The sequence below is a fragment of the Wasmannia auropunctata genome, unplaced genomic scaffold (assembly GCF_000956235.1).
Source record: "Wasmannia auropunctata unplaced genomic scaffold, wasmannia.A_1.0 LD335888.1, whole genome shotgun sequence".
Taxonomy (NCBI): domain Eukaryota; kingdom Metazoa; phylum Arthropoda; class Insecta; order Hymenoptera; family Formicidae; genus Wasmannia; species Wasmannia auropunctata.
The window spans coordinates 1,171,852-1,185,293 of NW_012027002.1; the positions used below are offsets into that span (position 1 = coordinate 1,171,852).

At 33.7% G+C, this 13,442-nt stretch overlaps 4 protein-coding genes and 1 pseudogene across 6 annotated transcripts in view; 3 read left to right on the forward strand and 2 right to left on the reverse strand.

The window, feature by feature from the left end:
* Positions 1-1,792: 1,792 nt before the first annotated feature.
* On the forward strand, positions 1,793-3,522 carry LOC105455652. Of its 2 annotated transcripts, none has more exons than XM_011699134.1 (6): positions 1,793-2,045; positions 2,287-2,446; positions 2,523-2,704; positions 2,835-2,961; positions 3,045-3,217; positions 3,302-3,522. In XM_011699134.1, exons 2-6 carry the CDS (start codon positions 2,300-2,302, stop codon positions 3,384-3,386), a joined length of 714 nt encoding a protein of 237 aa, XP_011697436.1. In that variant the 5' UTR covers positions 1,793-2,045; positions 2,287-2,299; the 3' UTR covers positions 3,387-3,522. The 2 variants fall into 2 exon arrangements, with proteins under 2 accessions (XP_011697436.1, XP_011697435.1); XM_011699133.1 differs by having other exon boundaries at positions 1,793-1,910.
* A 35-nt stretch (positions 3,523-3,557) lies between these two features.
* On the forward strand, positions 3,558-5,029 carry LOC105455655 (E3 ubiquitin-protein ligase MARCH3-like). The gene is made up of 2 exons (XM_011699137.1): positions 3,558-3,874; positions 4,505-5,029. The coding sequence occupies exons 1-2, from the start codon at positions 3,572-3,574 to the stop codon at positions 5,006-5,008; spliced, it is 807 nt and encodes a 268-aa protein (XP_011697439.1). The 5' UTR covers positions 3,558-3,571; the 3' UTR covers positions 5,009-5,029.
* On the reverse strand, positions 4,948-7,073 carry LOC105455653 (sin3 histone deacetylase corepressor complex component SDS3). 2 transcript variants are annotated; one of them, XM_011699136.1, is made up of 8 exons: positions 6,839-7,073; positions 6,588-6,651; positions 6,402-6,515; positions 6,123-6,324; positions 5,860-6,040; positions 5,404-5,521; positions 5,225-5,309; positions 4,948-5,139 (listed from the first exon to the last, which is right to left on the reverse strand). In XM_011699136.1, the coding sequence occupies exons 1-8, from the start codon at positions 6,963-6,965 to the stop codon at positions 5,044-5,046; spliced, it is 987 nt and encodes a 328-aa protein (XP_011697438.1). In that variant the 5' UTR covers positions 6,966-7,073; the 3' UTR covers positions 4,948-5,043. The 2 variants fall into 2 exon arrangements, with proteins under 2 accessions (XP_011697438.1, XP_011697437.1); XM_011699135.1 differs by having other exon boundaries at positions 5,404-5,524.
* Positions 7,074-7,562: 489 nt separating this feature from the next.
* LOC105455660 (centrosomal protein of 131 kDa-like) overlaps positions 7,563-13,442 on the forward strand; it is a 77,177-nt gene continuing 71,297 nt past the window's right edge. The window contains 2 exon segments of the mRNA XM_011699147.1: positions 7,563-7,670; positions 8,368-8,525. The gene's annotated coding sequence lies outside the window, so the exon portion shown is untranslated.
* On the reverse strand, positions 9,761-11,369 carry LOC105455687 (annotated as a pseudogene).

Consider the following 13,442-nt stretch of genomic DNA (forward strand, 5'->3'; position numbering starts at 1 on the left):
TTGGATCGATGAAATGGTTAAAAAAATTGGAAAAAAAAATTTCTTTTTTTTTTAAGTATCAAGTACCCATTTGAAAAATTTGAAAAAATTACATGTTATAGAATAGCATCTAATAATTTTACGGCAAAATTTTTGTGGTAGTACAAGACCGATAAGATAGCTAAAAAAAATAAATAAAAATATTTAATTTTTTTTTGCAATTTCTGGCTTCAAAAAATCTTCGAAATTTTTTTACAAATGTATCTTGTCTACATCTACAACATATATTTTTTTTATGAAAATTGATTGAGCCGATATAAATTTTTTTTGAAATTTTGATTTTTATTTCTCACACCCCAACGGTTGAATATTAAGGGCTAATGTTTGGTAAAATTGTAACTGATATTGATAGCAACTAAACTGTAAAAAATGGTCATGATTGGCACGGGGGCAGATCGCCCCTCCTTATCCGGCTACGGCCTTTTTGTATCAAATTTTCATATATATCGTTTTCACAGATTTGAAAATTCTCCTCTATGAACAAATTATACATTGTGTTTCTTAATAATTTTTTTTTAAGGAGACTAACATTTATGTGTATTTTAATACAAATTAAAATAATTTTTGGGTAATGTTAATTAAAATTTTACAATTTCATTATGTAATTGTCTACAGTTTTGCTACATATATATTACAAAACCTATATACAAAACCGTAGGCAATTACATAATAAAATTGTAAAAGCTTTAATAACATTATCCAGAAATTATTTACAATGCTTTACAAAACTTATTTCGAGCTAGACTGTGCATACAGATGGATGGCGCGAATTTGAGTACTTATTTATTATAACAGTTAGTACATTAGTATTCTGTATTTCTATTTTAAGTTTATCGACATAATATGTAACGATATACAAAAATGTGTAAAAGTTAAGTTATTAAGTTATAGTCATTAAGTTAATTAGTAATTAAGTGTAATACAGCTCATATCAACAGTATTAATATTTAAAAAAAGGTCCATCGGATGTGCCACGCTTGAGCGGCTTTCAGCCACTAGTATACATTAAAAAAATTTTTATTTTTATATATAAAATACAAAAACTACATTAAAAAATATATATATATATATTACATATGTGGAAAAAATAAATTTAATTATAATAAAAGGAAATACATTTTTGTAAGATATACGTATAATTTTAGAAAAAATTAAAGATATTATTCTGAAACTTATTATTCTAAAACTTTCTTTGACTTCTTTTCAATTTTAATTGTTTTTAGTATTTTATAGCTTTATTTCCGAAATTCTTAAACAAATTTTTAATTAAGTTTATAAAATATAATTGTATAAAACTAAAAATGTTCTATTATAGTTAAGTTGTTTTATGATCGAAAAAAGAGCGATAAAAATATAAAATTGTTTCATGAAGAAAGAGCAATAAAAAACATAAAAGCTTTAGCTTTATTAAGAAATTCAATTTGTAGTGTGATCACGAAAGTAAATTTTTTTAGTCATTTCAGAGCAGAAATTGAAAATAAAGAAAGTCATGAATTAAAAATCGTTAATTATTAAAAAATACTTATCCGTTTTCTGTAAAATGGCAAAAGTGAAATTTATTAATAATAACATAAAAAATATGAATTTATTATTTTTGTTTAAAAAATTATGCCTCGTAATTCCCGATTGTCGTAAAGTACTTTTCAAATGGTTAGGGATATTTCATCATGGAGCAATGCTTTTATTTCTTGATGTTCACAGCACTGATATGATTCGACGCGCGCTTCCGTTCGACCGGCAAGGCGCTGAAGTTACTGCGGAATCGATAAAGAGTTCAGAATGGAAGCCAGTCATAAACAGCTTATTTATCTTCGCAATAATCGGCCGCCGCGAGCGCTTGCGACGTGCGACAAATCGTTCTGGGGTTTCAAGTGAGTGCAAAAGAAAATCAGCCGTTAATATTGCGGCCCGCTGCAGCTTGACATTCGTTTCCTTGCGCAATTGAGCGGCTAACGCATAAGTTAACGCGTTTCTTGCGCGACTTAACCTCCTAGAACGAAACCAAAGTGCGTCTCTGAAGAACTCTTTGTCGATTTTATATTCTAATTTTGTATTGATTGTCTATTCATTTACTTTCTTTTGTTGAGCAGAGACATTTATTTGTTTGGATAATTTTCTTTTTCGTTCAAATTCATTAATAATTATACGTAATTTTTGTGTATTGCAATGTTAAGTGTGATAAAAAAGTTTCGATTAAGGAGACCCTTTGTGCGGATATTGACGACTAAAAACTTTATTTTCCCACAGTTGCAGATGATCAATGTTGGAAGGATGGTATTGCAGATCCATTGCCAACAACAATGCAGATGCAGAAGAAGAAGACGATGAGGAGAGTCCCGAGGAAGAAGTGCCTAATTATAAGGACCAGTATCGCAATCTCAAGAGAAAGCTGAAATTTTTGATTTATGTATGCAAGGAACATTTTGATATCTGACACTCGTCCACCTTATCTGTTTCGTGACAAAGTACGTATTATGTTGCAGGAGAATGAATGTTTCCAGGAAGCTTTGCGTTCGACACAAAGAAAACTGCTCAAGGTGAATAGGGACAAGAGTTTCCTATTAGATCGCCTACTGCAGTATGAAAAAGTAGATGCGTCATTCAGCGAAAGCGATGAAACTGAATCATCAGATGAGGAAGTTGTTCGTCTTGACAATTCCAAGAGGTAAGGAAATTTATATAACTATCTGATTATGTGCAAAATAACATGCAATATGGTTCAAAAGTTCATTACCCAAAATATAAGTTATTAATAGTTATGAATAGCTTATTACATTAATATATGTAATTTTTAGGAAAAAAGTTGAGATGAATATCAATAATCATACTTCTCATCATTCGTCTATGATCACAAAACCACTCAGCACCAGTAAGAAGAAAAGGAGTACACCAAAAGTTGCTAAAACGAACAACACACCTATAGTAAGTAGATTTATACTTTATGTAATATGTTCAAAAATCCAATTTTATTACAAAATTGTTGTAATGGGGATTCTTTATTTTAGGTACAATCCTCGAATAATATGGTTCCGATGTCCTTGATGTCTGATGGACACATGACACCTGAGGAAGTAGAAAGACATTTGGAATCTCGCCAGACATATCTGGAACTTGTGCCAGAGAAAGCACCACCCACAGTTCCGACAGAAATGTTTAGTAATGATCCTTCCTTGGACAGGTAAGCTTTCTCCTTTGTTAATAAATATATTTTTTATCTCTTTAATAAAAATGAAGTTATTAAAATAATAAAAATTTTTTTTAGCGAATCTAATGAAATTGGAGAACTTGAGACGTCTCCCAGTAATATGGGTGAAGATTGCCTCAGCGTGGACATGATAGCGGAGTGACAAACATTCGTTATAGTTTACTCATTAATTATATAAAGTGCACATATAGTTACGTGGCTCTTTAAGATTATTTCACGCGAACTAACTCAACTGTATCCACTATAATACAATACAAATTTTTATACACAATAATAAAGGATGCATCTAACTTTAATCCCCTTTTCCTGGTCCACCTGTGAATTATAATGCGTCCGTCTTATGTTTCGCGCAGTGAAACAGTTGTTTGTTTTTCTAAAAATATCTGCAGAAATTTTACTCCCGTTATGATTGAGAAAAGTAATTCGATAGCCAACATTTTAGATAGCATAATTTCGAAAGTCGAAGCAGAACTAGAGCAAGAGTTACACGTGAATCAATCGGAGCTCGAGGATGTTACAACGTCAGGCAAAAGAAATGAATTATCACGCGATTCGATAGAAGACATAAATTGTCGTATTTGTTACGATCCTAATCAAGAATTACCTGTTATATACCCATGCAAGTGTAAGGTGCGGGAGAACAGAGTGTAAAAATTCAATTATATGCAATAATGTGGAAAACCAAAGCTTTGTGTTTACGATACTAAAAATTGCTCCGAAATCGATGGAGAATGAATTAATAAATCATTTAAACTACTTGACCAATTGACCAATGTGATTGGTCAATTCTTTCCCCGTTCGAAATCTTTGGGTTTTATTCTCGAAGACTTTCGTAAACGAAAATATATGAAAATATCAGTCGTTATGTATGTACACTATTTGCATATATTTTAGAATATATCCTAAATAGAATTCCCTAATATTTTTGCGTATGAAATTTTTAAAAAATCTTGAATGAAGAAAAAATTAACCGATCATATTGGTCAATTGGCCGAATAATTGAAGTATTATTTGTTAATACTTTCTTCGTCCGAGATTTCGGCCTCGGAGCAATTTCTAGTATCGTGGGCTTCAAAGTTGAAAATTTCCGAAGAAAATTCAGGATATTGAAAATTCACACAGCTCTAGATATTTTCTTTTATTGTTTTAATAAATTATAAATACTCCATAATTTAGAGTATGATTTAATTTTTTCAAATATGTTTAAAAAGACGTTCATGTCAATAACTAATTAATCACAATAATGACAATTGGGATTAGGGTACGATGGGCGCGATTCATCTGAAATGTTTGGAACGGTGGTTAGAAGAGAGCAACAGGAATAAGTGTGAATTGTGCGGTCATGAGTTCCGGATGGAACGAACGCCTCGTTATAAGGTTCTTCGGTCCATCGTGGTCTGGTTGTGCCTGAATCAGAACGAGCAACAGATATATGTCCGCAATGTGAAGGCCGATCTGCTAAGATGTCTTATAATCACCCCAGTGACCATCGCGTGTTCTTACATCTGCGTAGTGGCTGCCGATTTTTACGCTATGAGTAACTACGATAATTTTCCACCCGCGCGATGGACCACCTACTCCTTGCTGTCAATGATGGCGCTACTAATCCTGTCGTTCTTCATTTGGATCTACATGACGCTACAATATCATCAAAAAGCATGGTTTTACTGGTGGCAGAAAACCAGTAGTGTAAAAATCGTTGATTTAATTCCGGGAAATACTGCTTTAATTAGAAACGATAAACGCAACGTGACGCAAGTCTGATGAAGGGATGCCTGCAAGGATAATAGAGGAGTTGATTAGGACGCCCGTCGTTTGATGGAGATCTTCCCACGACTTAGTTGTGACGTGTAAATGCGTACTTTGCTGCTGTCCGATACTTTCTTCACCCAGATCTGGAAAAAAAAAACCGTATGTATCCTGCGAAGATACGCGATTTATTTAATTATTTATTATGCTTCGATCATAAGTCACACTCACCGCTTCGGTGCCGATTGCGGAAATATTCGCCGCGAACCTATTGAGATCCTTGCCTTCGACATAGACAGGTTGACCACGATGGAACCTTTAATAAAATTCAACCAAAGGATCTCTTTATATTTAAAAAGAAATTCAAGTTTTGAATGTAAAGTAATAGTATAGAAATAAATCGAAAGTACCATCTTCGCTCATATAATAACTTTCCATCCTCTATGCGAGTTTCCACCAATGGGGTTTCAGGCGGCTGTGATATATGCTGTGATGGAATATTGACCGCGTTGTTGTAATGTGGTAAAACTACTGTAAATACAGTTATATATTAACTAAAAAGTTGATTTCTTATTCTAAAAAATTTATTTCTTATTCTTAATCTTTACAATGCTTATACGCTTCGCGGTTTTACGTCTATGTACAAGGTGTCACAAAATTCGCAAGAATCAAGATACTATAGTTCTGGAAAAACTAAATAATACAAGTTGTAACGATGTGTTCAGAACTGGCTCGAAATTTTGTAAATTCTTGCACAAATTGCAAAAGTAACTTGAAAACGAAGAGTCATAGATTTGTATTATTTAATTTTCCAAGAAATATTTTGCTATAGTATTTTGAACTTTAGGATATCAAGTAATGTGCACCTGGCTTGCGAATGGTGGTCGGCGCTTTCGCACGATTGATCGCTTTTAAATCAAGTTCGATATCTTTATCGTCCAGCACGTAATTTAGTTGTGCGGGAGGCGGTTTTCGCCGTTTTTCTACTTTTTCAGGTACTGGATCGTTGGGACGTCTACGCAATTTTCTCGTCATTACCGGTTTTACCTAATTAAAAAATAAAATAATGTAAAAAATACACACACATATATATTCTTCTTATTAAATATTATTTAAATATAATAAATACCTCCATAGAATCACCAGTGAGTTCCATTGTGTGGCGGTCTGACTCAATGATTTTTCGCTTTTCCTCCATGTCAGTAAGTAAATTTTCCTTAAGATCGATCTTTTTCTCTTCAAATTCCTTCGCCGCTGCCTTTTTCTCCGATATGTAATCACGCTCGACCCATTCCGTCAAGTAATCTCGGTAAATTATATTAAGTCTCAATCTGGCGAAGATAACATCTTAATCAGTATGAGTCCTATGGAAATAATAATGTTGAGTTGATGAGAAGGTAATAATCACCGTTCTTTATATTGCGCCTCCAGTCGTTTCAGTTTACGATTGTATTCGGGATGCGTGCCTTCCTTCAATTGCTGCAGTTGCTTCTTCAAGCTGGCTAGTTTATCTTGGTACATTCTGAAAGATCGCATATTGATGAAATAAAATGTTCAGTGCTAAATTCATGGATATGTAACTTTACGGGCTTACTGTTCTTTGATTTCTGTGTATTCTTCGGATTTTCCCATATCGGTTTCGCTCGCCTCCTCGGTATCTAAAAAAATAAAATTTCCGTTGACTCTGTTTTAGTTCTTACAGGTATTCCTTGACGACTTAATTTACATTACATATTCCTTAGTGTATGTTATGGGAAAGTTATAGTTTCAAAAATTACGAGCATGAAATCATGCGGAAAAAGATGACTCTTCGCGTACAGACATATAATATCCATTTATCATCACCTTCATCGCTTTCATCTTGCTCCTCGGCATCCCTGTCCTCCTCCAGGTACTCCTCATTGTCCTCGTCGAGATCATAGTCGTCCTGTCGATCGTACATCGTTGAAAATCCACTGTCTTGATACGACATTGTCACTCATATCTACGCGATACATAACTTCAATCTCGACACACAACAAACTTACTCCGGCTCCGAGTTAAGTTAGGTTAGTCAGGTTGGAGAGAAGCATAGACATAAGTATATATAGACCGAGGAGCGTCCGCGGGGTTATTTGAGGAGTGGGGGTAAGGTGTATGGATGGTGTATGCGTGTATGTATGTATGTACATACATACATACGTAGAAAAGGACAATGGCCGGTATTCATAAATTGATTCTTATTTCAAGATCGTCTTAAGTAATGTTTTAATAGAGAGGATCCGGATATGCCTAGAAATGTACGCGATCGCCGGCACGTAATCGTTTAAATAAGCGGGAGAAATTTATCAATCATATTTTTAATTATCAAAAACTTTCGCGAAACCAGGCACGTGGTTGCTTAAATAGACGCGAGACATTTAACAATCTTGTTTTTAATTATATCAAAAACGTTCGCGAGCCCCGAAACATGATCGTTTTTGACGACGGATTTTACCGACGGCGGATTTTTACCGACGCGCCGGATGGAATCGCGCTTCGCGGAAAATCCGTCGTGTGGCGCACATCGCGCAGTCGCCATCTTAGAGTCGCGTTGTTTCGAAGCAGCTCCGGCCCGCTCCGCGCTGCTCCGCGTTTCGCCGACCCTTTCGCATCGAAAGATCATGTCGCGCTTGTAGCAAGAGTACATCCCGAGAAGGTATCCACGTAAAGTATCGACGTAAAGTATAATTTAGACTGTAAGATGCTAGATGAGCTGTTCCTCGTACGAGCAATTCTCGACGCGGCACAGCGACGAAGATCATGAGTACGAGGATGTCGCCGCGTCGTTCCGTGTCAGGTCTTTGATTTAGAAATTTAAATTCGCGCTCGAAGCGAATGCCAATAGCAGCGGGTTTGACGTTGGAGAGGCAGCGAGAAGTTCAATGTACGAGTGCCCGTAACAAACTGTTTTTTCTTTAAATAATTTTTAGATTTTACACGTGCATAAATGGCCCTTCGCGCCGCATCGAGCTCGCGGGGCATCGCGCGTCGGCGTAAGTTAGCCGCCGCGTCGCTCTACGATTTTTCCGCTCGTACAAAAATTTGCAGCACGCACGGCACGTTTTCGGAAATCTCAAATTTAGTGTTGAAGAGTAGAACAATCGATAATGCATAAACGCGCAATGGCAAGCTGTTTTCGCGAGGAGAATCGATTTTGGCGTGTGAATCTTCCGTCGTGTGATGGCTCGGGCATCGGTGCAAAGTTGCCGTCGTTCGCGTTCGCTACGTCCTCGTTCGTTATTTGCAAGTATATCGCGCGATTCACGCGTGAGAGGAATATCGGGAATGTTGAATTCAGTATCGATCGATCGATCGCACTACAAGGACGTAATTGAGGATTTTTGCGATTGCAGGATCGCCGTAAGCCGCACATCAGCAGCAAATCATCCCCGTTGGAGACTTACGAGCTGGAAGGATCATCTCGTTATCCCCATCGTTCCCGAAAGGCATCGTGGCGACGAGAGGGAATTGCTGGACAAGGCATTGGCTGGACGATCATTGCGACGCTAAGGTAAGTGATAGCGTTCGGAGTTTCTCTACGATATTTTTTAATTTTTGTGCGCTCCAGTTCGCCCAGGATCAAGTTAAAAATGATCCATTTTACCATCTAGAAGAAAATGATATCTTCCTAAAAAAACATGTAGAAAGAAAACGCAGATTGATATTTATTGTACATGAAATTTTTTTGTATTAAATTCTTACAGTCAGCAAAAATACCTTATGTAAATTTTGTTTTATTACAAAAATTTGCAATTTAACTATTACTCGAAAATACTACAAAATAATACTCAACATAAAATAACTATGACGAACGATAGCTTTCGGTATTCATTACAAAAAACTTCATCAAATTTATCAAAGAATATTCTGTTCTATATGTTGTTCTATTTATATTTCTCACTATTCGATTTTGTGAACCCCGTATAGTATATTATACTGCGCACACTTTATTATTTTTCTCCGCGTTATAAAGTATCTTACAATTTATTCTAAGCAAGACTTAACAAAGAATTCTTAATAAAATTGTCAATATTTTTTTATTATGGTATATGAAATACGTCCATAAAAATTCTAAAATTAGAAACATTAGAGTTTTAATTTAACTGATTTTCTATGTATTAATTTAAAATCTCTGACAAATATTGACATAATTAGCAAAAACATTATTAATATCTTGTACAATATACTAAAGAAGTTAAGCAATAAAACTCTGTATAAATATAATAACTAATCAAGAATAAAATTAGTTGTTTCAATGTAGCAAAGATGATACGGAATTGTATAACATCTAAGGTTAAAAACAAAGTCTTAACCGATGCCGTTCACACGATTTTGCTGAAATCTGAAATCTATCACACAGTACATTTCTTCACGGGGTTCATTCTGGAGCCGATCGGGCAATTAAAATAAAAATATTAATATAATTAAAAAAAAATTTCAAAAGGCTTTTAAAAGGGCTAGCCAATAAGTCTGAGTTGCAAAATAACTCATATGACTACTGCAGTTTTTTCATATTTTATCGATATAATTGTCTACCCAGATAGCACACAGAGTAAAAAAAAAATCAGTCGTATATTTAGTTACATGCCATAAATTTTGAGTTTATTTTCAGATGCATAAAGAATTCTTTTTCAGAATTGGTAGAAAATGAATTCAAAATTGACATACGTTTAAATATATGAATAAATTTTTTTTGAAATCTCTGTGTTTTTTGGGATATTAATATGTGCTTTAACGGAATTGTTTCTAGTTATCAATACTGTTTTCGATCAAATCGTACTTAGCACTGACGGTCATAGTCGACATTTTATGACTTATCCATTCTGTCCTATTCACTGGCAGTTTCAGTCTACTAAATAAGAAATTTCTATCAAAGGTAGACCCATTAAGAATGTTCCCTATATTTTCGTCAGCGCTCAATTCAAGATTCTCATAAAATTTCTCGAGCTTTCTATCGTCCAACAATTCATTTGGATAGGCAGTAACGTGATATCATGTCGGCTGCTTTTTTTAAAGCGTTTGTTCTAATTTTCTCATCCGTCCAGTCCACCTAAAAATGCATGTAATTTCATTAAAAAGTTAGTAACCTTTCCAAATATATGATAGAGAATTTTAGAATTAATATTTTTAATATACATATATTTACTACTAACAAATATTGATAACTAAAATCTCATTTCTAAAATTCTAATTTATTGACAAAAATATACGTATGTGACAAAATTAAATTAAAATTTTTGTATATTGTCTCACCTTCTTCAAGATCTTTATGAATTCCTGTGTGATATCGTCGACCATTTCGAGTACAGCTTTCTTCGTATCCTCTTTAAAATACTTTCTCACGTACATCGAGCCAACGCTAATTGGCATACTGCCAGAAACGATGTTTACGCATTCTTTCCATCTTGGTTGTCTCTTTGTTTTACTGTTTAATTCAACTGTGTACTTCAGCTCCCTTTTCCGGATGTCATCCGTCAGATACCTGACAGATGCATCCGTTGCTCTCCAAAGGGCATAGTTTGCCTACACCTTCTTCGGTGTCGTTGTGATGAGCTGTTTGAAGTCCTATAGGTAGCTGGTCATTCACGATGACTATCTCGTCCTGCCTTAGTTGTGCTTGCGGCGCGAGGATGGTGTTAAAATATTCCTCCCACGGTATGTTAGGATAAACAGCGGACAGCTCACTCACATTCACGGGAGTAGAGAAGAGTCACGTGGCGTTTCACGTTGGGCAGCGAGATCTGCGTACATATTTATCCGATTAATCATTTAACATTAATTTCAATCGATCGGTAATTTGGAAATTTTGTTGAAACTTTATTTACAATTATTTTGTATCGATTAATAATTAAGGATGACTTACGTTTGCAAGCTTGATTTCAAATTTAAGTGAGTCTTCTAATTCTCTATTAGTCCGATCTGGATTGGCTTCGAGAATTGTAGCGATGATCCACCATGTACTTATAATATGCCTGGACGATTTTATCGTCAAAATCATTCAACAGATCTTCGCGCGAAAGACGGTGTTCGAGCTATAAAGAATTATAAATTTTTATTTATTGTACTAATTGGAAACAAATGCCATATTCGGTTTATTCTGATATTTTAGGATAAATTACGTGCTTACGTAGATCAAACGTCTCGAATTATTCTTCCAGTCGTCTTTAATACTGAAACCGATGAAGTAATTAATGGGATAGCTCAATCTGCGGAATCTGTAGACAGAATCTTTTTAAGTAAAATCGTCCTCGTTCCATCTTTTACCGTCCAAAACGGGCCAGCCACCGAGTTTCCTTAGGTTGTTCAATAATGGTGTCAAGCCTTTCTGCTCGATAGTAGCTGAAAGAAACAGCATTTAGAAATGAAATAGAAAGACTTTCTTGATTTTTTGTTTTTTTTTTCATTCCTTTTTTGATTGATATTATTAAATGCTTTAAAAGTAAGGACTTATATACGGAGAGAATTTTTTTTTAAATTTACCCTGAAAATTATGTTAATTGTGGGACAATATAGTATTTAGGCAAATTTTATTGTGCATTACAATAAATTTTACTGTAAAAAAGTATTCAGACACCCAGTAAAGTATGGCCGTGTGCAACGAATGACGGGCGGGCGGGCGGGTACTCGGATACCCGGATTTTCCGAGCACTAATATATATATATTTTACTGTAAAATTTTACTGTACATTACAATAAAATTTTATTTTGCGGCGGCAGCATAATTAGTCCATATCATATTCTAACTGCCGCGTATTCGTGCTGTGCATAATTCTGGACGAGCTTATGGATTATACGTATATCGTTGTTGGTACAACCTATGTCAATCAAGGGAGATATGATTATAAACCGATAATGGTGTGGTACCACAAGCAATATGATGATCATCTTAAGAGAAGAAATATTAATGACATTGGTTTGATAAAGGTAAACTTTGGAAAACCCTATATATACATAATATACATATTATATTAGCTTGTTACATATGTAGTACTAAATATTATATTGTCCCACAATTAACATGATTTGCAGGATAAATTAAAAAAAAATTCTCTCCGTTTACGGATGCCTGAGTGTTATTATCTTTTTATTTTCTCACTTACAAGCAATTTTATGTACGGATTAGCTATTTGATTTCAAATATTATGATGAATAAGTTGTCTCTGTTTATATGCCTGTGACATATTTGGATTTGGATTCTCACCTAAAAATATACTATCTAATATATATATCTGACTCTCAAATTTAAAAAACTCACAAGAATTGATTAAATTAAGAATTGATTAAAGGGTGAAACGTAAAAGTCAACACGCAGTGCGTAAGAAATTTTTTATACCAATTATTTACATATTTTTATATAATCTTCTAATTCTTGAATTTACATATTCTTACATAATGTTACTACATATTCTTAATATAATACTTTTATTGTACATTTTTGGTCTTATTCAGGTTTTTTGCAGCGGATAAATATAATTTTTTTTTTATATATCAATACGTCTTTACAAAAAATTATAAATCCGCTACTAACTTCCAAATAAGTTCTGCTTTGTGTGAGATGGGCTTCCAGTTTCAAGATTGCAAACGTAGACACGTGATCTCTGTTGATAATAAAAGAAACTTGAAATAGAATATAAACACTGATAACCCTCAACATAGCCGAATGTGTGATATTATTGTTACAAATAAATGTATTTTCTCATTTTCACTTTTAGAGTACACTTCTTTTGTTTTTTAAATATGATTTTTATTATTTTGAAAAATTTGAGGCAAACGTTCAGAAAACAAATGTGTATAAAAATACTTCATGGTGAAAGGGAGTTATAACACACATCTACAACACAAAAAAGGAATATATAATATATAAAGATTATAATGAGACCATTCAAAATGGTGTATATTCAAAATTACATATAATTTTCTATTTAAAAAATAATATCTTATTGCTAAAAGATGTATTCGTTTAAGTTAACAATATTTTTAATATATTGCAGAAAAACTAAAAATTTGTAGAAAAATTAAAAAAATTAATTATTAGGTAGTTAAATGTAACATTTTAATAATGTTAGTTGAGTTAAATAAATAATGAAAACCATCTTTGAGACTAAATCAATTATCAAATTATTTAGTCGTGTTTGCGGTCTTGAAAATTTGATGAATTTTGCTTCTGTATTTACTGCATATTTTTAATTACATTAGTTTACGGAATTGCCTCCTTGATGCTCGAGGTTTTTCTTCATATTTTAATTTCTTTCTGCTCGTTCTTCTGTATGATGGCAGTCTCTTACTTAGATAGAATAGTATTTTTACTAATGAACCTATATATGAATTCTTTAATATAAAAAAAGCAATGTCTGAAAATGCGTGTATATGTATATTATCTATACAACATTGATGTAGCATAGTAAATATTATCACGTAAATGAAGATA